The sequence below is a fragment of the Grampus griseus genome, assembly GCF_964374135.1.
Source record: "Grampus griseus genome assembly, chromosome: 3".
Lineage (NCBI taxonomy): Eukaryota > Metazoa > Chordata > Mammalia > Artiodactyla > Delphinidae > Grampus > Grampus griseus.
The window spans coordinates 143,893,550-143,918,676 of NC_139019.1; the positions used below are offsets into that span (position 1 = coordinate 143,893,550).

At 50.1% G+C, this 25,127-nt stretch overlaps 1 protein-coding gene across 1 annotated transcript in view; it reads right to left on the reverse strand.

Moving 5' to 3' along the window:
• SLIT3 (slit guidance ligand 3) overlaps positions 1 to 25,127 on the reverse strand; it is a 598,723-nt gene that overhangs the window by 81,178 nt on the left and 492,418 nt on the right. Inside the window, exons 12-14 of the mRNA XM_082650871.1 lie at positions 23,861 to 23,932; positions 10,274 to 10,417; positions 8,634 to 8,797 (exon numbers count right to left, since the gene is read on the reverse strand). Of these exons, the coding sequence (XP_082506997.1) occupies positions 8,634 to 8,797; positions 10,274 to 10,417; positions 23,861 to 23,932 (380 nt within the window). The remainder of the gene's footprint in view (positions 1 to 8,633; positions 8,798 to 10,273; positions 10,418 to 23,860; positions 23,933 to 25,127) is intronic.

Genomic DNA, 25,127 nt, shown 5'->3' on the forward strand with positions numbered 1-25,127 from the left:
CTCTCCACGTGTAAAACGGGAATCACATACATTGCCCCTATCTCACAGGGGCTGTGAAGATTTGAGGAAGATCAAGGTGGTGGAGAGCCTCTGGAAAAGGGTCAAGAGTTGTACAGATGTTTGTGATTCAATTTTTTGGGGCACCTGGTGGAACACTTGGCATGTCAGAAGCCGTTAAAACATCGGCGTAGTGAGTGACGATAGCTGATGTATACTGAGCGTGGATCACAAGCAGGGCACTGTTCTTTGAACTTCAAATGGGTGAGCCCATTAAACCTTCACAACACTCTGAGGCTATTATGACTCCATGTTATCGATGAGGAAACTGAGGCCTGCAGGTCACTCAGGACGTGGTAGAGAAACGAACCCAGGCAGGCTGCTGCCAGGGCCCATGTGACTAATACTTTGCTTTACTGCAGATGTGCTTTTGGACAAAACCTTAATCCCAGACCTAGGAATGATCATAAAGTCAAGTTGGTGGAGGTGAACTGAATGGCATTTTCCCTCAGTGGGCTGCAGGGAGACAGGAAGCAGATGTCTCCACTGCCCTCTTGGTTTCTCACTCCTCACGTTTTCTCCCCGTGGTAATGCCTGATTGGGGATGGACTCGGTGGGTCTCTGATTCTGAAGTGACATCATCCACCTAAAACAGAAGGTCAAGGCCTGGACCTGTCTCTTTCCCCCTTTGCTCCTTCCCCATTCCCCTCCTCCATCTCACTTTCCACCCGCAGGCTTGTGTGAGCAAAATCCAAGCAGGTATCCCAGGTGTTCTGGGCGGCTCCCTGGTCCAGTGCGTTATGCAAATTCCTTGCCCTTGGCTTGTCAGCATCCGTCCCACTGAATGACTCTGACCTGGGCTGTTTCTGGCCCCCCACCGCCGACGCATCAGCGTGCTGAGTCCTGGATGAATTTCATCGCGCAAACCCTGCTAGATAACAACCCTCTCTCATTCCCCACCGCGGTTCCCCACGGTGACGGTGTGAAGGGGCTTTTCGTACATATGCACGTATTTTTCCTTTGAGGAGGCGTCTAGGATGGGATCCTTGCAAAGCGGAGGAACCCTGAGTGATCAAAGCCAGAAAGACATGAGGGAGCACAGTTTGCTCGCTAACACGATGAGCCTGAAGACGTGCACCGGCTGGGCTGCGGCTGGGGACAGCTGCCGATGAAATGCGATTTCGTTTCAATCAAGGTGAGAGCGTCTGTAGTTAGCAGGAATCGCTCTCTGTAGTATACTTAGATTATAACTGGCCGACCTGTGCAATGGAGCCGCTGACCCATTTTAATGAAATGATTTTGCAATTAGATTCGATGGACTAATGTGTTCTTTCCAACATTTTTCCCCCTGCTGTTTTGGTTATTGCCCTGGTTTGTAATAACGAGGGGGTCGGAGTTTGGTATTTTATATGAGTGGGGCCAGAAATGTTAATACGGCGTACGTACAACACTGAAAGAGTGCGTTCCCCAGTCGGAGCCAGCCTGAGATGCCAGGCTCCATCACTTCATATTTCATTACCCAAACTACTCAGGGTTTCTCGGAGCCATTTGTTATGCCTAATGCTCATAACTACCCCAAAGTATGTTTAACTTTTCCAGAGCTTTAAAATTCAATTTCAATCTCAATGCATATTTGTCACTGCCAGAAATACTTAGTAGGAGAGAAGTAACTGAAATAGGCCGTTGCTGCTTCTCTTTAGGGGAGTTCAGACAGGAGAGATCTCGGAGGATTTGAACAAGGGCCATAAAACTAGACGCCGGCTGAAATGGGTCTTGGGAGAGCTGATGTCACCTGGCATCTCCCCTGCTCCTGCCCCCGTACCCTCCTCCTCCTTGGTGGGCAGCTCAGAACGACGACACTTGGGACGTGAGCACAGAGAAACTTCAATAGACCAGGGGAGTGGAAGTCCACAGCAATGCGGTTTTATTATGAATCCCTGCCCTGCCGCCGCTTCCCAGGAGAGGATGTATGTAATGTTTGGATGGTCAGGGGCTTGGGGCAGGTGGGGAGTCAAAGCTCCCATCCTTTGGATGGACTTGGCTGCAGAGGCCAGCGCTAGGCCCAGGATGGCTGCTGTCACTAGCAGTCTGCATTTTGCATCATCCTCTGGGCAACCAGTTTGTTTAATGGAAGTCACAGAGGCACGGTTATCAGAGCACCAAGGACCTGCCAACGCACGTGTCCAGAGTTCTCCTCTTCTACCTCCAATACCCCTAAGGTGGGCGGGATGAAAGAAGGAGGAAAGGAGCAGAAAGAGGAACTGCGGGGGGAGTAGGAGGCCTGCCGGGGCTCTTCAGCTTGAAAGGACAAGCAAAGGTTATAGGTCATGAATGGAATCAAGAGAACATTGCTAGGTTCACAGTTATCCACTCGTCGGCAAAGGCCAGGTGACCAGACACCAGTTGGCTGGAAAACACCAATTGTTTACCAGGAGTTTGGAGACTGGTTGGGCAGGCAGCTGTCCTAGTAAGTTCTCCCTGTCAGAGTCTAACATGAATGCAGCTATCTGCCTGGAAGCAGAGGGAAATGGCCATGGCCTGCAGCCGGTCACTGCCTGGTCACAGCCAGCTGCCGGAGGACCAGGGAGGCACCCGTGGAAGGGCACCCTGTGGACCCGCTCCCGAAGGCCTGGCCCTGGCACGGTGGCGGCAGTGCCGAGGAACTCAGAACGCCCTCTCTGTTCAGAGGGAAAGAAAATTTCTCTAGGCCCGAGGACTTGTTCTGTACCAAATGGGTCTTGGTATATTCATGCTGGAGGGGAGGAGCCATGTAAACAGGGATGCTTGCTCAAGTCTTTTCCTATTAACAGAAGGAAGTTTGAAAGCGAGTGTTATTTTTTTCAACTCCCTATCGAGTCAAGTCAAGGTCTTTCTGATTTCATAACTCAAGGCCAGGGGCCTGTCCGCAGCTGGGAAAGCTGAGGAGTACAGTCGTAAAGGGCAGCCATGCTGGAGTCCAGTGACCCTGGGCAAGTTAGCTGGCCTCTCTGAGCCTCAATGTTCTCATCTGCAGAATGGGACTTATAGGGTTGTTGTGAAAATTAAACAAGGTAATGATGTAAACTAGCTCAGCACCCGGTCTATAGTAAGCACGTGAGAAAAGAATTCAGAGAGGTAAACAGGACTTTCCATTCCTCAGCAATGGCTGGGGCCCTGGCTCTGAGGGGTAACCCGAGAGAGAGGAGACAGTGAGAGTCACACATCGCCATGGAAGCCCAGAGCCCGGCTCCTGGCTCAAGCCAGGGCCCTCTCTCACATGGGACAGCACACACATTCCACGGCATGAACCAACAGCACAATCTTCCGGTGACACTGGGTCTAGGATTTATCAAGAAATAAGCAGCACGGGAGGTGCCGAGACACCCCTCTCTTTATTATCAGAGGCAGTGGGCTTCCGCACAGACCCCACATGGCACGGAGCTAGCACCGCTGAGGAGCCCAGCACTTTCGCCTCATGTTAGCTGTGCTTGGAAGGTCAAGGAGACAGCTTGGACTTTAGGCTGCACGGGGACCAAAGTACTTGTGAGGAGAGGGGGTCAGTTCCAGAAGGAGCCTCAGGTTACATCCAGTGTCTCAGACTCATGGCAGTTTCATCATTCTCATGCTCACATTAAGTCCTAATGCTTCCAATAAAGACGGTAGGTGGAGGGTGGGTACCAGCAGTGTGAGCTTTGCGTTAACTGCCACGTGGGAAAATGACCTTGGGCTGGGACTCTTCCATGAAACAAAGGGCATACGCCTTGGGCATACGTGCTCTCTTCAAGAAGAAAAACAGTGGTGTCTGAGCTAGACCTAGCTACTTTACCACTTGGCTGGCATCCAGACTAGATTTGGGGGATGGCAACTCCATCTGGGATAGAGACGTGGACGCAGATCTCAGCTTGTCCCCCGTATGCTGCCCCATCCCTATTTCAGCCCAGATCTGCTACCTGGAGTTGGAGGTGCTCTGTGAATCCTTCGAGACTCCCACCCCCCACCCTTCATGAGGCTGGACCGAGAGAGGCGGGCCTGGCGGGTGGTGGGCTGCGGTGCTCCAGGGCAGAGAAGAGGTGTCCAGCGGTGGCGGGCCATGCTGCAGGAGAGCGCGGTGCTTTCCGCGGTGCTTGACAGAACCATGTTCCGTTTCCATCGTTCCACCACATGGTTAGATCAAGCACAAAGGAAAGCCCCGCGGCGACCGGTCAGAGTCAAGGTCAGGAAGCAGCGTCAGAGAGAGGACAGGAGCGCTCAGAGGAAGCAGCGTGGAGAAGCGGAAGCCGGAGCAGGCCCCCACTGAGCGTGATTAGTACCGAGAGCGGGGTTCCACAGGAACACGTCCGGAGACGGGAGCCCTACCGCCCTTCACACCCCGCCCCCGGGGAGACACAGGAGGAAGGGAGAAGAACGAGTGGGAGGCCACTGGACATCCCTACTCAGGAGTATCAGGGTAGAACAGATCCTTCCCAAGGGGAATTATGACCACAAATGTCTGGGATCGTTTCGCAGGCCTGAACTGAGCCTCTGAACCCCATTCAATCACACCGTTAGATGTGCCAAGACGTCCAACTTAGCAGAAGCATCTTCTGCATTCTCTGCTGCCTAGGGCCCATCCCATAGCAGAGTGGTTCCAGGACAGGCTGTTCCCCCGGCGCCTTCAGTAAAGAGACAGGTCATGGTTCCTAGGGGTCTAGCAAAGCTGCAATGCTCTTCTTTAGAAAAAGTCCCTCTGATGTCTCCTCAGTATCCTTCAAGGCCCCCAGAAACCCCTGGCTGACAGATGTTCCTCACAGATCAATCAAGGTATAGTAGAGAAGGGCTGTGACATTGAGAGAAAATCCATGTTCCTAGCAGGGAGAAAGCTGGGGAAGCCCCAGGGCCCTGGGTTTGGGACTGAGAAACCCACAGTCACAATGATCATGACAAGGAGGTTCTTTCAAACTAAGAAAAGCAAAGAAAGTGGAAGATACCGGATTCTAGGGTCCTTCCTGACTTCCGCCATGACTGTAAATCATGGAGCGGGCTGGGGAGACCAACAACCGGTTGTTCTTGATGCCATGGGTCCAGGGAGGGTGCCCAGCCTTTACACCCTTATCTGCAAAAGGTCAGCGGCCGTTTTTATGAATTTCCACCCAAGCCATGAAGAGATGTGTGCATCTTGAAGAGACCAGAGTCAGGGCATCTTGAAGAGACCAGACTGGGACCCTCACTGCCCTGCCCTCTGACAGGAGCGACGGGGTCACCGTTCCTCCACAGTGTGTTTTTGGGGCAAGGTGGTGATAGCATATCGACGTGTATAGGTTATCTGTGACGACTGACTGGTTAGTCCAAGTCACTCCACAGCTCCGGATCTGGCTCCACCTCTTGCTAAGCCCTCCCATCCGACCAGCTAGAGCTGGCCACTATAATTTAGACTCCACTCTGATTTGAGCGCCTCCGGACAGGCAGGGCTCTGCGAACACTCTGGTTTGGGGATTTCGTATTCAAGTTGGATCAGGTCCTCAGCACCAGTGCAGGGAAAATCCAGCCCTTTCATGCCCCTGTCCCCAAGCTTTAAAATTCCCCTCCTTCTGTTTGGTTTCCTTCAACAGAAAGAAATGGAGGGGGCCAGGAGAAAGTTATCAAGAAACTTCTCAGTATATCAGAAGTCCTGGGTTACACATCTTGTCCTGAAAATACCACTCTATAATCTTAGATAAGACTTCCTGCTGTGTGAACCTCATTTTCTTCCTCTCTAGCATGGACTGGGTAATCTCTGGGGGCTCTAAAGTTTTGTGATTCCCTGAGAGGTGTCTTACTCTTTGCCATCTTTGTACAGATGAGGACAGGGGTTACACCGCTCTGTACTCTTCGCCACTCGTTTCTTCTTGCCAACTGGATCTCCACACACACAGTGGGGGAGGCATGACGGAAGGCAGACAGCATTTTGCAACCGCCGAGGGCTCCCCCGAGGACGGGCTTGGGGTCTCAGGCAGCCAGATGGTGCCTTCTGAGGAGGCCTTAATCTGATGGTCAGATTACCCCAGCCGGCAGCATTCACCTCTAACCCGATCTTGCTGCCCAGGGCAGCGGATACAGCTGATAGAGGCAGACACAGTGCAGCTGGGAAGCCAGATGCCCAGCCTAAGGAGGAGCTCTATGCGTTGCAAGAGCAGCCCTCAAATTGGCTCCTAATTACATCAGCTGTCTTTGCAATGGGAGTGCTTTTAGGGGAAAGTAAAAAGCAGACTTATTATCTGTCAAATCCAGTACGTGTCACCTGCCCCTCCTTCTTTCTTCTTGAGCTTCCTGGAAACACAGAGCTATAGAGATAGGGCTTCTGCAACCCTCAATGCTAAGCAGGTCTGGGCCCCAGTGCCTCTCAAAGCCAAGGCCTTTGGAGTGCACCAGTAGCTAGCTCTCTTGACCTCTCTTGTCTGTAGCTACATAAAATAAGAGCATATAGAATGTTATATGTTAGGATCATCACAGCTCTAACTTTCTCTACCTTTATAGGAATAACCTTTCTGTTTAGTATTGATGTATAAAAATTTTTTTAGAGAGGGTCAGTCAAGAAACCCTGTCCCTTTTCCTTATTTGTGTCTTTTTAAAATGTCAGGAAAATCATTCCTACCCCACATAGGAAAAGAAGCCAGGGTTCCTCCAGTGCAAAGATAGGTAGGTAGTGGCAGATCTAGAGCTAGAGCTAAGCTCTACTGTTTCTAGGTCTACTGGCTGTTTTCCTCTTTCTCCTACTTACTTCTGTCGGTACCCCATCCCCAAACCCAGCCTACCGTCATTCCGAGGCAATGGCTGATCCCTGGGCTGATTCCATCCCCACCCTATGCCCCAGGGCCTTGGCATCAGTCGGGATCTAGAGATCATGATGGGACCACCCCACCACCAGCCTCCAGACTGAGGGATCAGGGTTGGCAGACGGCACCCTGCCCTCCTCGGCCTCTTATCACCCCTCTTCTTGGGCACAACTGCTGTTAGAGGTAATTAACTCAGCCCCAGCCAGACATGGGTAGGAAGAGAGGAGGCAGAAGGAACAAGAGGTGTAAGTCATGAGGAAAGGGCCCCAGGGACAAGACGGTTGTGCCTCAGGGCACAGCTCTGGGCTGGGAGAGCATTTTCCTCCCTGAGATGCTGCGGCCCCAAGAGGTAACTTAAGGAAAGAGTTCAGGGCCTGAGGTTGGGGGCGGGGCCATGAGGCTGGGGAAGGAAGTCATCCAAGCAGCTGGACCTCCTTCCCCAATGGCCTTTCTCTCCTACATGCCGCGTGGTGTTGAGGAGTGAGCCAGACCTGGGGTCCGAGCCTGCCTTTACCGTTTGCTTGCTGTGACCATGGGGTGCCCCCTCACCCCTGAGCCCTCAGCTCCCTCTGCTGCAGCAAGGGGACCTCTCCTGCTCGTCTCACAGGACTATTGGAAAAACCGAGTCAAACTAGAAGCCCTGAGCACAGTGCTCATCGGCGGCAAGGAGCTGCTCTCGTAACTGACATTGTTATTCTGGGGAAGGCAAATTGAGATCAATGTCTCAGACTGCTGCAAAGTCCCCGGGGTCCCTCCAAGCCCTCTCAAGGTATTTGCTTCCGGTGAAAAAAATAAAACAGCTCAGGCTGATCATTCTGGAGGCATGGACTGAAGAATCTGACTTTGAGGTCAAGAACAACGTGAAAGAAGCGGAGGTCTGCCTGCCGGTCTTCTCCCGGCGACTAGGGCCGACACTAGCCTTCTCCCCAGGAAAACCCCCCTACACAAGATGCTCCGGGCAGGGAGAGAAGAACAGTTCCTGCTGACACACTGATTGTGAGGGTTGGCGTCACCCCATCTCACTACATCATACTATCAACGTCTCACCATTGGGAGCACAAAGCAGCTTGGTGATTTTTTTCCAGTAGCAAACGACACAAACGATAGTCATTTTTAACTGCCTGTTCATCCAGTTCTCGCGTCATGGAGAGCAAGTTCTCTTTCCAAGATGAGCTGAGAATTCCCCCGCCATTCACCAAGGCCCCTCCCCATTTCATTTCTGGGTGCGGTAGGGAGGAAGGTTTCTGGAGAGAGCTTGGGAACTAGAGAGCAAGGCTTTGCTTTCTTTCTGAGCAACACTCTTTGCTGTTCTCTCCATGATCAGAAGGCACCCATCTGGGGTGGAGGAGAGAGGAAAAACGTCTGTGAAACCTAGAATACACTGTGGTCCAAGGGCTGTACCGAAGGTGGCCACAGAGGGGGAGAGGAGGCCCCCAAGGCTCCATGCTTCCTGCAGCCTGGCCTGGGGTATATTTATTTCTCTATCTGCCACTTGGGGAGCGTGATTTGGAAACTAACGATACAAAATAAATATCAATCACGGCCTCTCAAGATAGCATGTGTCCAGGCTGCCTCATCCCCTCATTTCCACCTAGCTCGGGAGCTGTGCTGCTGCCTGGGTTCTGTCTCTCCCCAAATCACCCGCCTTCCTCCCCACAATGCTTTTATTGTGTGTGCGTGTTTTATTTTAAATCCATAAGCTAATTGGTTTTCTGCAGGGCTAACTGAATTTCCCCAATTTAATTTGCAAAGATGATCCCCAGGAGCCGTTACAGCGCGCGCTGTCCTCCAGATTGGATTACTGGCCTCTCCGGGGCTGCTGCACTCGGAGTCGGAAGGTGGGGCCCTGCCCCATAAGCTGATTACCTGAGCAGCGGAACTTCTTGCTCTTGATCTGGCCGATGCGCTTGTTGGCCAGCCGGCGCGGGCTGCTGCAGCGGGCCCCGCTGGTCTCGATGGGGTTGTCCTGGAGGTAGTCGGCCAGCCACTTCAAGTGGCAGTCGCACACAAATGGGTTTTGGGCTAAGTGGCTGCGAGAGGGACGGGAGTTAATCAGATGGGACCCCTGGTGCCACGTTCCGCCACCCCCCTGCCTGGTGCTAGGCTCTGGTGCCAGGCTCCCTCCTTCATCGCCCCAGGAGGCCTCGGGGGGAGGTGCTCTCAGACAAGACCTGGAGAGGGGGCCTGAGGTCTGCTGTCTGCAAAAGACAGTCACGGGGGCAGCCGGCATCCCGCCTGGGGAATCAGCCTTCCTTACTCTCCCCACCTGGGTCAGGACCCACCCCTGATCGTCTCCAGTCTCACCCACGCCAGTTTTGAAGGGCAATGAAAGTTGCAGGCTTGGGGTTTATGCTGAGAGCAGACTGAATTTTATTTCTCCAAGCTCAGGAACACCCGGTGCATAAAGCAGCTGGCATGGTGTCGGGCACAGGGTGGGTGTTCCATTTATAGTAGCGGGTTTTGTTCTTACCATCCTCAGCATCACAAGGGCAACAACACCATGGGCCTGGCTTCCCCCGGCTCAGTGAGAAAACTGGCCAAAGCACCACACTCAGCGCCCAGCACGTGGTCGGGGTTCAATGTGTAGCAGCTGCTCTTACCCTTTACTGGCTCCCGTCTCTGGCTACAGGGGCAGTAAGTGCCAGATGACTCAGGAGGGCTCCAGAAGCCCCCGGGCTCATGGTCAGGCCCGGGGCTGGAGCTAGGGTCTAAGCTGAGGGGTGGAGCCATCCAAAACACGGGCTGAGATCTGCACTCAGGTGTCATCTCTCTAACGGAACTACTTATGAACGTCCACTACTACTTATGAACTTAAGAACGTCTGCAGTGCTTGGGAGTGAGGAACTGTTCCCTAACGAGGGTGTTGAAATACTCCCGTGTTCTGGTACAGTGTGCCTGGACCAGAGGCTTGGTGTTGTGGGTGTTGCTGGGCAGGAACGGGATAGCAGCAGAGATGGAGCCTGCTCAGAATAAAAGAGCAGGTGAGCAGCCGCTCGGCCTGGCTTCAAATCCTGCTTCTTCCTAGCTGTGCAACCTTGAATAAGTTACTGAACTTCTCCGTGCCTCTGGTTTCCTCACATAGAAATGGGGGATCACAAAAGCACCCACCTCCTAGGGCTGTTGTGAGGCGTAACTGTTTGGATACAGGGAAATCACCCAGTGGGGCGCGGAGCACGGTGTGAGTGATTAGTACAGGTGAGCTAGCCCTATTATGATTTTTTTAAAAATTGTTTTTTCTTGGGCAAGCCATGCAGCATGTGGAAATGGTAGTTCCCAGACCAGGGATCAAACCCACGCCCCCTGCATTAAAAGCGCAGATCCTTAACCACTGGACCGCCAGGGAGGTCCCAAGCTAGTGCTATTATTAATATCCCGTTCTCGCTGCGGGCTCCAGGATTCCTCCTGGACGTGCTCACTCTGCCTTCATTTTGAATGTTCTCTGCGACTACGTGTTTGGGGTTGCCGGCCGCCTGGGCACGCGCTGGCACTCGAGGGGGCATACTCACAGCGTCTGGATGGCCTGCAGAGGGGCAAAGAGCCCCTTGCTGATGGTCTGAAGCTTGTTGTCGTACAGGGAGAGCAGGTTGAGGTTCTGCAGGTCCTGAAACGTGTTCACCCGCAGGCAGTTGATCTTGTTGGCATTGAGGAGCCTGCGGGCAGGAGAGAGGCTGGTGACTCACTAATCCTCGCGATGACCCGCAGTGCTCTCCTTACAGCAGGGGCTCCGGCCCTCAGCAGAGAAAGAGAGGGACTTGCATGCCTGTGACCACCGAACCTCCGGACACATCCGGGCACTCCTGCACCCGGTCACCACGGATGCTGTGTCGCACGCCGATCACTTGGAGACTTGCCCTGCACCCGTGCTCTCGGAGGGAGACCCGAAATGCCACCCTGTGTGCTCCACTTTCTGCTTTAGCATGCAGAGCTTCCAGGACTCAAAAAAAAAAAAAATCATTTGGCACAATTATTTGGATGCTTTAGCTGATTGACTAAGGGTAATTTTGATTCAGAAAATTCCTTAGAGTTCTTTTGGATCACTGATCCCGTTGGAAAACTGATGAAAGTTATAGGTCATCGTCCCAGAAAAAATACAGCCGTGGGTAGGCATGTGTGCACACACATACACATCCTTTCTCTCTCTCTCACACATAAACACACACACACATACACATCCTTTCTCTCTCTCACACACACACAGAAACACAAACACACACATGGATGGAGTCCCGCGTGATTCCGCAAATACACCACGCATGTTCTGAACACGCTCTTTATCCCTTTCATAACGTGATTCCTTCTCCTCCTCTGTATCTGAGCCCAAACGTCAGCTCCTCAGAGAGGCCTGCCCTGACCCCCTCATCTCCAGTACGACCCCTGCTATTGTCTCTCATAGCCCCCTATTTATTTCCTTCGTAGCATTTCTCTCAATTCATGGTTAGAGGATACTTGTTTGTTTTCTTGTTTATCATTTGCCTCCCACCCAAGACGGTAAGTTCTATGATGGTACAAATGACATTATTTTATTCCTCCCTTTATTCCTAGTGCTTAGCACAAGCATTTATTAAGAAATACACTCAACTCCATGTGCAAATCCAGGGGGTCACTCTCCTCTAAGGTGACACCTATCCCCCAGGGTCAGCCTTCCTATCCACGAGGAACCCCGTTCTGCTATGGTTTTAGTTCTTCAGACCCGCCCCGGCCAACCAAAACCAAAAAAAGAAAAAAAAAAAGCATAAAAGGAAGCTGAGTTTCTGGTGAAATGCTGGTCCATCCTAGGTGATGGAAGTGTTTTCCAGAATGAGGCTGGCAAGGCAAGCACTTTGGGTCCTACAAATGTCCTTTATGATCCTAGACTGACTAGCTGTGCCCTTGAACCTCATGTAAAATCATTGCTCACCCACTCCTGAAAGCAAGTGAGGGGGTTAATAAACTAACCCGCAAAAAGCTGGGATTTTTAAAATTTCTCTTTTCAACGCTGGCTCAGAGCTTCCCTCACGGGGAGGGACCCATGGGATGCATCATGGCTGGCTTGCCTCTGGAGGCTCTTGATGCCAGGGTCCAGGGGATTGGAGCTGGTAACGGAGGGGCTGCCATGGGAGCTCAATGACCCATGCCCCCACTCCCTTGCTGCAGGCCCGTCCTGTGAGGCAGGCAGCTGTGGCAGTGACAAGAGGAAGAAGAACTGACGTTTAATCTGGCTAATAACGGTCAGGGTCCCAAGGGTTCACACAGATGTCCTCCTGCCTCCCAGTGGCAAAAAAAACTCACGTTGCTAGAATACATTTCCTGTTTTCCAGCGTGCTTTCCTGACAGCCTTTTATTCTCACAGTAACCTGGGCAGATGGGCAGAGCCAGCCTTGCACGTTACAGTTGAGGAAACTGAGGCTGAGAGATTGGTGGGCTTGTTCCAGGTTACACGTTTCCAAGGCGCATGCTGGATGCAGTTATGGTACTCTAGGTCTCTGGAGGGTTTAGTTGCTTCTTTTTGAATACCTCATCTACCCCACCCATCTGTCTATCCCCTCTGTAGCAATTTCCCCCAAGAATTTACTGTGCTTTGTATATTAAATTTTAGTCAAAATCACTCTCTTTGGGGGGTATTTCAAGGAGGTTGCTATGGAACAGAGAAACATGGAGAATAGCGAGAGGATCCAACAGGGCTAAGTCGCCACAGGTCAGGAATGAACCCTTCACACACACACATTTTTTGGTTCCCTTGTTTAAAAAGAAAGATAAAGTATGCGGTAGATGATTTGTTCCAAAGCTTGATGTTCAGGGCCTTTTGAGGGCATCATCTTGCTAGGAAATACCGAATTATCAGTAAAGAGACCAGGTCAGAAATGCCAATCTCATGACCTGAGGATAGAATCCTCCCTGCAGCATCTTGCAACATCCCACATGCAACTCTGTTCATTCAGCCCTCCCAGCGTGTTAAAAACTGGGAAAAAACTATAATGAGGTATCACCTCACATCAGTCAGAATGGCCATCATTAAAAAGTCTACAAATAACAAATGCTGGAGAGGGTGTGGAGAAAAGGGAGCCCTCCTACACTGTTGGTGGGAATGTAACATTGGTGCAGCCACTATGGAGAACAGTATGGAGGCTCCTTAAAAACCTAAAAAAAGAGTCACCATATGATCCACTCCTGGGCGTATATCTGGAGAAAACGCTAATCCGAAAAGATACATGCACCCCAGTATTCATAGCAGCACTATTTACAACAGCTAAGACACGGAAGCAACCTAAGTGTCCATCGACAGATGAATGGATGAAGAAGATGTGGTATGTTCATATATATATATATACACACACACATACACATACACATATATATATATAAAATGTGATATTACTCAGCTATAAAAAGCTGAGTAATATATTATAAAATGTGTATATATATAAAGTATATATATTTATATAAAAATATATAAAATGTATATATATTTATATAAAAATATATAAAATGTATATATATATAAAATGTAATATTACTCAGCTATAAATATATATATATAAAATGTAATATTACTCAGTTATAAAAAGAATGAAATAATGCCATTTGCAGCAATATGGATGGACCTAGAGATTATCATACTAAGTGAAGTAAGTCAGACAGACAAAGATAACTATATGGTATCACTTACATGTGGAGTCTAAAATATGATACAAATGAACTTATTTACAAGGCAGAAACAGACTCACAGACATAGAAAACAAACTATGGTTACCAAAGGGGAAAGTGGGGTGGGGAGAGATAAATTAGGGGTTTGGGATTAGCAGATACAAACTACTATACATAATGGAAAAGAATTGAAAAAGAATATATACACATATATGTGTATAACTGAATCACTTTGCTGTACATCAGAAGCTAACAACATTGTAAATCAACTATACTTCAATAAAAAAAATTGGGACATTTCTCTCTCTCACTCACACACATCATATTTCTATTTTCTCTTGAAAAAAATCAGAAGCTCTAGTAACACTGGGCCCACTGGAGGCAGCCATGGGGTGGCTGCCCCCTTTAGATAAGACATATGCTCTGTTTGCCACAGTCCTCACTATTCCCTATTGATGCCCTTCACAAGTTTATTCTACTGACCTTGCCTGAGGAGGCATTTAGATTTGAGACTCTAGTGTAGATTCATGAGCCCAATTGCTGTACGTGGTTCTGGGGAATGCCAGACACTAGATAAGGCGGACGGCTATGGGGAGAGAGGAGTGCAACTCTGATCTGCCTTGAAAGGGTATCGAAACTGCAGGCCACTCTGGCAACCCTCCTCACCCATCAGAACTATCGAGGCTTCTTTTTCTGCCCACTTTCTTGTTCCCTATTGCTCTTAGATCTCTCAGCATGAGATGTTATCGCAAAGATGTAGGGCATCAAAGCAACCCAGGCTGGCACAATTTTGAGGCAAAGATAGCACATATGCAGGAGCAAAAGGAAACACAAAAGGGCAGAGTCTCCCCATCACTTATTCTCTCCCAGGATGCTTGGCTCCCTAAGGCAAGATGCATCGGTGCAGGGAGAGATAAAATTAAGCTGCTTATCCAGATTTAGATGCCGAGGACAGCCTCACTGATCTCCAGCACAGGCGACATCTAACAGCCTGTCTTTCTGTCCTCTATCCTTTGGGAGGAAGGTTGGCAGCTACTCAACTGGGTCTGGCTTCCATGAAAGGATCTCTGAGCTCTCTGGTACATGGACAAGAGTTGCAGGGGAATTAAACAAACAAACAACATCCTAATCATTTGTAGAGACGTGGATGGACCTAGAGAGTGTCATACAGAGTGAAGTAAGTCAGAAAGAGAAAAGCAAATAGTGTATAATAACGCATATATGTGGAATCTAGAAAAATGGTATAGACGATCTTATTTGCAAAGCAGAAATAGAGACACAGAGGTAGAGAACAAATGTATGGATACCAAGGGGGAAAGGGGTGGAGTGGGAGGAACTGGGAGACTGGGACTGACACATATACATTATTGTTACTATGTATAAAATAGACAACCGATGGGAACATACTGTACAGCACAGGGAACTCTACCTAACGCACTGTGGTAACCTAAACGGGAGGGAAGTCCAAAAGGGAGGGGCTATCTGTATGTGTATGGCTGATTCATTTTGTTGTGCAGTGGAGGCTAACACAACATTGTAAAGCAACCATAGTCCAATAAAAATTAATTAAAAAACACCCTAAAAAATAAAAATAAAGAAAAACCACCCTATGATGGAGCAAACAGAGAGTAAACAACTATCTGAAATGGGGTTCAGCAATTCTGTGAGAAGTTCTGAACATAGGCCTTCTCCCTCTTTCACTGGAGGGATTGATTCTGCCTCTTTCTCCATCAAGGCTGCTTGATCTGTCCCAGTTCATTCCCCTTTGAGAAGCAGTGGTGTAACTGCTGTGTGAATTAATACTAATGCAGCGTCATCTCCAGAGACCACAGCTCTGTGTGCAGCCCCGTGCCAAAGGTTTTCCAAAGCACTTTCCATGTAGTGTTTTCTTTCACCCTCACAGCACCACTATGATTGTCCTCATTTTGCTGATGAGGAAACTGAGGGTCAGAGTGGTGATGGATTTAACCAAGGCTGCCCAGTTAACTTCCAGCCTGTCCGACTCCAAAGCTCCTCTCTCATTCACCATGGAAAATCCATCTTCTCCTTCCTGTGCCTGGTGGAAGGTGTTGCCTGTTTCTGGGGAGTGGCTGTTTTTGCTAGCTTCGGAATGCACCTGGGCACACTTCAGGTGGACCTTTGCCTCTTGGTTGTATAGAGGCATCAGGCGTCCTGCTGACTCTTAGGGAGAACCCGGCACCAAGGTGCTGCGACGGGATTGCTCTTTGAAGTGCTCACTAAGCTGCCATTGGCACAATGGCAGGCTCCTCGCTGAGTGGCCTGCACCTGTGCAAAGCAGGCTCTCAACCTTCACGCATCGTTGACTAACGGCTGATTTAGGAGCTGGTATGTTTGGCTCTGTGCTCCCCTCACCCTGAATTCTCACTCAAGGCAGACCAGGGGACAGCGACGAAGCAGAGACAACAGCATCCCTTATGCAAGATGGGCTGCTCCAGCTCGCCTCATTCAGGAGGCTGCCTGGTGCTCAAACTCCGAATTTTGATGCCCCCAACTAGATCTCGGCTTGAGCCGTTATTGGATCCAGCGAGGGGGGAGGGGTTGGGGCTGTACCGTGTGCATCAATATTTCCCCAGAAGCAGATCCAACTGTCTTGCGGGGCCACCCGCTCCCAGACCCACCTCCCAAAGGAAACGTGGAGGTCATACAAACAAAAGAGAGATGGTAGTTGGGCGGGGGTGGGGCTGAGATGATCAGGCCAGGTTGAACAGCTGGGACCACATGACCTAACAGGTAATAAGCACTATGTGTGGCCAGGCACTCGCGCAGCTCCTTACAAATATTAACTTATGGAATCTCCATCTGACAGATGATGAGACCCCTGGGACTCAAAAAGCTTGAGTACTTTTGACCAAAGTTGCACAACTAGTAAGTGGTAGGTTGAGATTTGGATCCATGCTATCTTATTTTAAAAGCCTTTGCTCCAGTCTTCCCTGGTGGCGCAGTGGTTGAGAGTCCGCCTGCCGATGTAGGGGACACAGGTTCGTGCCCCGGTCTGGGAAGATAGCACATGCCGCGGAGCGGCTGGGTCCGTGAGCCATGGCCGCTGAGCCTGCGTGTCCGGAGCCTGTGCTCCACAACGGGAGAGGCCACAACAGTGAGAGGCCCGCGTACCGCAAAAAAAAAAAAAAAAAAAAAGCCTTTGCTCCCACTCCCATGCCTGTGAAGGGACTGTGGGAAGCGCCTGAAGCTTGTGGAAGGAGGTAGAAGTATGTTTTTGTAGCCACTCCCATTAACTTAGTGATGATTCTACAATAAGACGAAAGCAAAGAGCCACGCTCCCGCCAGAGGAAATTACGGAGAGTGCGAGTACACATACATCACCTTCTAAACTTACGTCTAAGTGTTAGCTCTACGAGGCACTCTTTCCGCCCTCCCCTTCACCGGGCCCTTTCAGCTTCCACATATGTTCCATGTCAAGAGGTATTAGCACTCAGCCCATTGAGTAACCAACCTAACGATGCGGCGGAGAGATAATCCTCTCCAGGAGCTGTGGCCTTCAGAAAAAGCAAGGCAGGAAACAGAAGCCATTGGGAGCCTCAGAGCTGGAGCGGGAGGCGGGGGGAGGGAGAATGAATAGCACAAGTCCTCAGTCTGGGCTAAGGAGGGCTCTTCTGATTCCAGTCCTGCTGGGGGACCGGGCCTGGCCCGGCCAGGAAAGTCCCAGGTGCTCTCATCGCTCGTAGCAGCTTGTAGCCTCATTCACTCAGGGTCCAGGTAATAGGGGCAGATGGGCCACAGGAGGGAAGTGAGGTCCACCCTGACCTGTGAAAAGGACCCCCACACCCAGTCTCCCTAAAGAGGCCACATGGTTGGGGTTCACTTTGTAGCAGCTGTTCTTACTCTTTATTGGCTCCCGTCTCTGGCTACAGAGGCAGAGGACCACTGAGGCCCCATTTGTAGCTACTGACCTTGCCCACATCTCCTCCTCCAAGAAGATTCCCCTGAGCTCACAGCCTTTGCCGCAAGGTTTGGAAAACACAAACATCTGGAATCAGGCTTCATGATAAATTGCATCAAAATCACCTAGGTAACGCCAGTGGTTCACATATTGATTCAGTGGCCCCGAGCTCTCATTTGGGTGATATTTATATTCTCCACATCTGCCCACGTGTCTGCGGAAGACAGCGGTTTAAGGCTACTCCTCCTACTTATACGGTGTTTGTCTGCAAAAGCCAAAAGCATATTCCAAACCTGGAGTACAAGGTCTTCTCAGAAAACGTGTCAAGAAAGAGCGCAGCACCCCTTCCTGCAGAATACCTGAAGCCCTTCCGGGAAAGACCACGGGATAGGAAGATGGGCCCAGGCTCCCCGCCAGGCGGGGACTTCATGGAGCCTCCTTTTCTTAAAGTGACACTGGCGGGGGGTGGGGTGGGGGAGGGCGGGTCAGTTTCTGTTTCGTAAACACTCAGATGCATCCAAAGGAAGGGAAAGATATACCAACAACCCCATGGCATAACCCTTTCTCTGGCTCCTCCTGCAGGGGAATCATTTTTCAGGAATGGGTTACAAAGGCTCTCCGTTATCAAAAAAAGTCCTCTGTGTATCCCTGCAAGTATTTCCCACTATTAAGCACTGGCATTAACTATTAGTGAGGATGCCAATTAGGGGAGCCATTCTGGACCTCTGATTAAGCTGCAGGATTTAGAGTGAACCCCTCTCATTATTGTGTCTTTCTCTTTTAAAAAAATTCTTTAGAATTAACCCTCTGCCACCCTGAAATTCTTTATCTACTAGTTGTAATAAGGACCACTCTCTTGCCTTAGAACAAACATGCTATTATCTTTCCCATATGAAATACGGGGGATTTATTTTGACCTTTGGCAACCTCCCGAGGCTGGACATGGGGAAGAACCTGGTGACATCTGGTGCCACGAGGTCAAGGACTTCTGACCCCGCCCAGAATCTTCTCTGAGCCTGTGAATGGGTGCTGTGGGCCACGCCATGCTAAACACTCACACAAAGAAACAAGAGGAGCCCTCCAAGTCCCTGGGGGCAATGATGACGTCTTCTTCTCTCCTGATAATGACTGCACTGCTGGTCATGGGCTGTGGGTTGTCATGGTGACTCAAACTGAAGTGCAGCAACAGGGTGGCCTGTCTGAAAAATAGGACCTCCTTTGAATCCACAGATATAGGAGGGCACGAGGAAGAGGGTGCAAGCAACGGGGACCTCCTAAGGTAATCAGAGGGAAGCTGAACTTCTGAGAGACCGGATGAAGGGGCCATCACCTGCTCTCAGGAGATCAAGGGCCTCACCTAGTGTCACCTGGCTTGCCCCTTCCCTCCCCAACAGCTACTAGGGTAGAACTTGCCTATCTGACTGCTACCTGGTTACTAATCAGTCCTTTAAGAGGGATAAACCATTCACTCAATGACCAAAGCATGGAATGATTCCAGAATTTAAGTCCCCTCAAGAGCTTTCCTTAGGAAGTTCCAGGTACACAAGAGAGGGAAGAATTCCTCCCTCAAAAATGCATCACAAAGGAAGTCTGCTTCTACTGCTGGGGAGAATTCTCATCATCTCACCTCAACCCAGTCTTTAAGAACAAGCAGCTTCTTTTTTTTTTTTTTTTTTTTTGCGGTACGCGGGCCTCTCACTGCTGTGGCCTCTCCCGTTGCGGAGCACAGGCTCCGGATGCGCAGGCTCAGCGGCCATGGCTCACGGGCCCAGCCGCTCCGCGGCATGTGGGATCTTCCCGGACCGGGGCACGAACCCGTGTCCCCTGCATCGGCAGGCGGACTCTCAACCACTGCGCCACCGGGGAAGCCAAGAACAAGCGGCTTTTTGATTGCCCTTTTACAGGGCTCAGCTCGAAATTTAGTGGGGTGAGGACAGTCAACCAGAGGAAGTTCCATGGGAGACACGGGTCTGTGATTTAGACTGAAGCTTAACAAGAGGAGCTGATAAAGCAGCAGTTCCACAGTACTCCCTCCTTGGCTTGAGCCAGCGAGGAATTCTTGTTTCGTGTATCACAAAACTAGCTCTGCAGATTGGTCCATGACTGGGTCAGAAGCAGATATCTCTGGTGTGGACTCCAGATTCAGACTGCTTGGGTTCCATCACTTACATGCTGAGAGACAATGGCCAAGTGACTTAACCCGTCAGTTGCTCAGTTTCTACATCTATAAAATGGGCCTCTGAACAATACCTTTCTCTTAGTATGGTTGTAAAGGTTAGATGAGATGGTGTATATGAAATTGCTTAGCACAGGTTCTGGAACATATTAAGTATTCAATAAATGGTAGCTGTTGTCATCAGCAGCAGTAGTTGTACTTGCAAAACAGCCGATAAGGGAAAGTGAGCTATAGGGAGCGGAGTTTTGCTCACTGCCCTGTAACTGGCATGTTGCTTGGAAAACTCCAAGATGCTCCAGTGGTCTTGTCTGCCTTCCAAGAAAATCAAACAACAGGTGCTAGGCTGTCTTAACTTATTCCAGCCCTAAGACAGTCTGGTTTGGTTAAGACCTCCCGGAGCAGGTTTAACATCGACCGGAGCCAGCATTTACACAAAAGCTTCCACCTCAAATGACTGCCTGCCCCACTTGAATCCCTCTTCCGTGCATATGCCGTGCAATCAATGAGTACTAACTGCATGTGCCGATCCCCCGGGGGAGCTGTAACGACGCAGCTTACTGCTGCCCATCAGAGGGGAAAGTGATGGCTCCGGAGACACGCTGACTGCTTGCTTTCCTTGCCTTAGGGAGGACTGACCCCTGCGCTGCAAGGTGACATATCTGGGGGCACTCTGGCTGGCTGCACACTCAGGATCATCATCTCCACTCACATCCTAGAAACCCAGGAGCCAGGGTGGGCAGGGCAACGGCGAACAGCTAAGCTTTCACTCTTTCTCTGGTGAGGAAGGGTGTGGACGGAGCCTGGGAGAAGAGGATAGGTCACTTCTCAGGTGATCAGAGTTGGGCGTCCATGCCCAGTGGCATGTCTGGTCCTAACCTTGGATTCTGAGATGTCTCTGTGTGGGAAATTTCAGTTCTCTGCAGTTTAGGAGGGAGTCTCTAAACACACTTCTTGCCCTACTGGGCACCTGACTCGTGTTCCAGTAGCCTGTTTTAAGGAAGGAAACTGACAGCCTCCCTTGCAGCCCCCGAAGATCATAAGGGTTGTTACTGATAACAAATGTGTGTTTATACAACGAAAGTCTGCAGGAACTGAACCTGTTTAGGATTAATTACAGGGAGACATACTAGCTATTTTCAAACACTTGAAGAATATGAGAATAGCCTTTTCTGAGTTTCCCAGAAGCCATGACTGAGGTTTAGTATAAGAAAGAGCTTCCTAACCTTCTAACTACACTGAGACAACTTATCACAGAAACTTATCAGCAAAAGAGCAGTAGGATTTGTCCCAGTGTGCGTGGGACAGGTTTCCATACCAGCTGGGTGACAGGCTGTCCTGGAAGCCCTGAAGATTTTGGAAGTCCAACTAAAGGAGGTGACTCTTGTGAGGCTGACACCAAGAGGATAGGGGTTTGGGGGTCCTTCCCAGGACTGCTGAAGCTTGTCCATGGAGACCCATTTGCTGCAGCCTCTGAGAAACTCTGAAGGCTGAGACATTCTCCTATCAGCATTGGCCATCTGCCCAAATAAACAGGGCAAGAGAATGACCCAGGAGGGCTGGGTACAGAACAGGCTGGGCAAGTGTGGTGGAAGAGCTGAAAAGTTTAGAGAAACAGGGAAAGGGGAGATGGGCAGTCAGGACAACCAACTACAATGCACCTGCTTTACTCCTGGTAGCATCGTGACAAGGGCCAGAAAGGAAACATCCAAGATCATTCTGGGTGGCAGAGACAGCTTGGCTTTGTGATGCGCCCATAACTTGAGAGATGGAGAGAGAAGAAAAAAACACAAACCTCTTGCAAAAAGTCTTCGAGTCAAAGGACAGGAAATTTCCCAGACTAGCAGGGTATTCTAATCAGAGCCTTCTTATCGGAGTGTCTCCAGTCTAACAAGGAGAAATCCAATCTACCGCAGGCTGAACGTTAAATTAGATCTAATCAGGACCTGCTTTCTAACTGCTCAACAGCAGGTCAAAGCCCAATGACGGCTACAGTTGCTGGTTCTTTCTGGAAAGTGAGGTGGCCTGAGTTGTGTCAACTTCTCAGTCTCGGGAGAAGGGGGGATGCTTTGTCTTTACTCCCAGCTACTCAACTCCCTCTGCTCAAAATGGTGATACTCAACCAGAGTTGCCTTCCCCGTCCATGCAAAGTCCTGTTAACTCCAGTCATCTCACGACTGCTGTCAGCTTGGAGCTGGGATACATTTCCTTTTTTTATTTTTATTTTATTTATTTATGTATTTTTTGCAGTATGCGGGCCTCTCACTGTTGTAGCCTCTCCCGTTGTGGACCACAGGCTCCGGACGCGCAGGCTCAGCGGCCATGGCTCACGGACCCAGCCGCTTCGCGGCATGTGGGATCTTCCCGGACCGGGGCACGAACCCGCGTCCCCTGCATCGGCAGGCGGACTCTCAAAACATGCATTTATGGAATCTTTGCTACATGCCCTGCACTGTGCTAGGCACTTTGACGCATGCTACATTTCTCCTTAATGCATGCAAGGGCATAGAGCTTTCTGCGGTCAAAACACAGCCTGTAAAAGGATATTCACTCCAGCCCAGTGAAACGCACCACCTCCAAATCTAACTCTAGGCCATGCTATTGTTACTCTTTTTGGAAGGGATTAATAGCTACAGTTAACTGGCCTTATAGTGGCAGTTATAACTTACAGTTTCTTTGCTACAAGCAAAGAATACCATCTGTGAACCCCCCAGCTCCTTGCAGAGCCCTGGCATGTTATTCTAACAAAGGCCCACCAAGGGCTGCAACCTTTGAACACTAGTAGGTAGGTACACAGAGACACGGAGAGTGAGACAGACACGGAGACAGAGGTGTGAAGGGCTGGATGGGTGGGATGCAGAGAAAAAGAACAGAATTTTCTTCCTCTTGCTTTCGGCTTCATTGAAACAAACCTGACTATCGCTGCGATGGATGTGCTGCCTGGAAACCAGCTGGGCGTCTCATCTGGACATGATTCACATTCTTATATTGTCTTAGGAGACTCTGTCCAGGGCTGAGTCTTAACAGGACATGGGAAGGGGAGGGAGTGAATGTGAGAAGAAAAGGCGAAAGGAAACGTCTCACTTCCTTTTTCTTTGGATGTCACCATGTGAGATGCGTTGCCAACCTTCTTCTATTCACCATTGCTCCTGGCCGCCCACCCATCAGAGCCACAACTTGACTACACGGTGCGCAAGCTCATAATGGAGCTTCACGTAACGGCCCACGGGAGCAGGGAGGCCCCAGGCCCCTTCCTTCCCGCCTGTGACTTAGAGGTGGTTTTACAATGGCACGCATACAAACGTGCACGCGTACGCACACACGTTCACCTGTACTCAGATGCACGCCGCTGGGAACATACATCTTGTGCTATTCAGAGGTCCGGGAGGCTTCCGAGCCACAGGACCACATAAGCTCTACTCCAGCTTCCACACCTATTTTGCTGTGTGACTGAGGACAAGTCATCTCCCTCTCTGAAACTTGGTATCTTCCATTGCTCACAGGATACTCAAGATCAATTCCTAATACCAACAGGAATCGTGATGGTCCCTGAGCAGACATGGACGTGCACGCGCGCACACGTACACACACACACACACACACTCCCCACACCCATAGTACATGCGTGTAGATACTATGGCTACCTGATCACAAACCAGAGATAATTCTCCCCCAGTCATAAAATCTTAAAATACAGGATGAGCTGAATTCCTTTCCTGGCCTCTCCACATCAGAGTTCATTTATCTTCTTCAAACATTTAAGCTCAAATGACCGCAATGAAACAAATGCAAATAAATAATCCCAGAGCTTAAAATTTGAGGCAACAGATCTTCCTTTAAATTAAATAAACGCTTCCCATCTCAGCCACATCTTACCCAGACAGAGTCACAGCGGTGATCGATCATGCTCCTTCTCTAATTATTTCACTGCCCCACCCCTACCCTTCTTCAAGGTCTCATCTCTACCGGCAGCTCTGTTTCAGCTTTCGTATTGGAATACGGTGTATGAATATTTTAGTTCCCTAAGTTCCCAGCACACCCCTGCCCCATGCTTCCCTTCGTAGGATTCACCTCTGGCTTAATTTCTAGCCCCTCAAGCCTGAGGTTAGTGACTCATACCTGGGCCAGGCTCCCGAGCTGTACCATCTATAGCTCGTTTACATGGACCTTAGGCTTCCTCTGCCAACTCCCTGGCTCTCCTTCCGCCAAGAAGAGGTGATGGAGGTACGGGGTGGACAGCTCAAAAAAAAATGTTTTTTTTTTCCTTTAATGGGCATAAAGTCAAAAGAAGAACTCTACGGAGCACGGCTCAAAGTTTGCAGGAAAGAGCCTGCAAATAGTTCCAGAGACACGATTAGTGACAAAGTTCCTACTCACAGCAGCTGTAGGGACACCAGCCCGTCAAACAATCCCTTGGCAATCTCGGTGATCTTGTTCCCATAGAGCACCCTGGAAAAGAGCAGAGAGGACAGCGGTCACTGCGGATGAGAGGCCACTGGAACTCCTTCAAGGAGGAGGCCACCAGCTTGGCCCGCTCTGGGGGGCATCTCAGAGCACTGGCTTCCCCAGCCTGCCTCACCTTCTCCTTCCCAGTGAGACAGTGGGCTAGTGCCACTGGGGGGGCTGCAGGGGCAGGCTGTCCGGGAGGCGAGGAGAAATGGGCTCCAGCCTGTTCTACCCCTGGGCAGCCCAGCTCAATAAATCACCCACAATAGGAAGACGCAATCGCTTTGTGGTGTCTCCCAGAGCTGCTAATATGACTCACACCCCAGCAGTAAATAAGATGTGTGGGAAGCTGGCCGGCCCTGTGTTTTCTTGTCTTCAATGGGTATTGATCAGGCTGAGCCCAGCCTATATAGAACGTTTCCTTTTAATATCCTGTTGCATCCTAGGAATTCCTGAGCTGAGTCCTTTATCATCCATCTAGACAGGGCTTTGGGTATCTGGCGTCCTAACCAGATGGCTCAGGGACTGCTGAGTCAAGGACTGGCTCTTAGGAAAAACTAGGGAGCAAGGAATTGTTATCGCGGTACCAGCAGCTTCTACATTACAGCCTTTTTTCCTATCCTCTGAGCTCTAGGAGCTAAGGAACTCAGAATTCTTTTACCCTTCTCTCTTCCAGCCTACAGAGTCCCTCACACTGGGTGTCCTATTCAAGGGCTGGTCTCTGGTGATCTGTGAGGCTTAGGGAAGAAGTGTACTGGGTCTGCCTCCCCCGAAGACACTGCTGGCCTCTCTCTGCTCTCATCCATGGCACAGACTTTGCTGTCTCTTGGGTCCAGCCTCCTCCGAGATGGAGGGAACTTAGCTAAGAAGAATTAAAAAAAAAAAATTCCCTCTCGAGCTCTGGAGTGCCTTGAATGAACGCAGGATTCGATCCCCACTCAGATTGCAAATTCAGGCTGTGATGTGTCATCGAGGAGGCCAAATATTAGGATGAGGAAACGGTCAATGGGAGCGATAAACCCAACTCCCCATCTTCCAGACGCCACCAGGAGCGAAGAGTGAGCCTCCCGCTCAGCCTGCGGGTGTGTTTCATGAATGTTTCAACAAACTAACGGCTAAATAAAAGTCAGCACAATGGCTCAGGCTTGCATTTGTAATTCATATTATTAATGTCCCACTGCTCACTGTGCCAAATGCA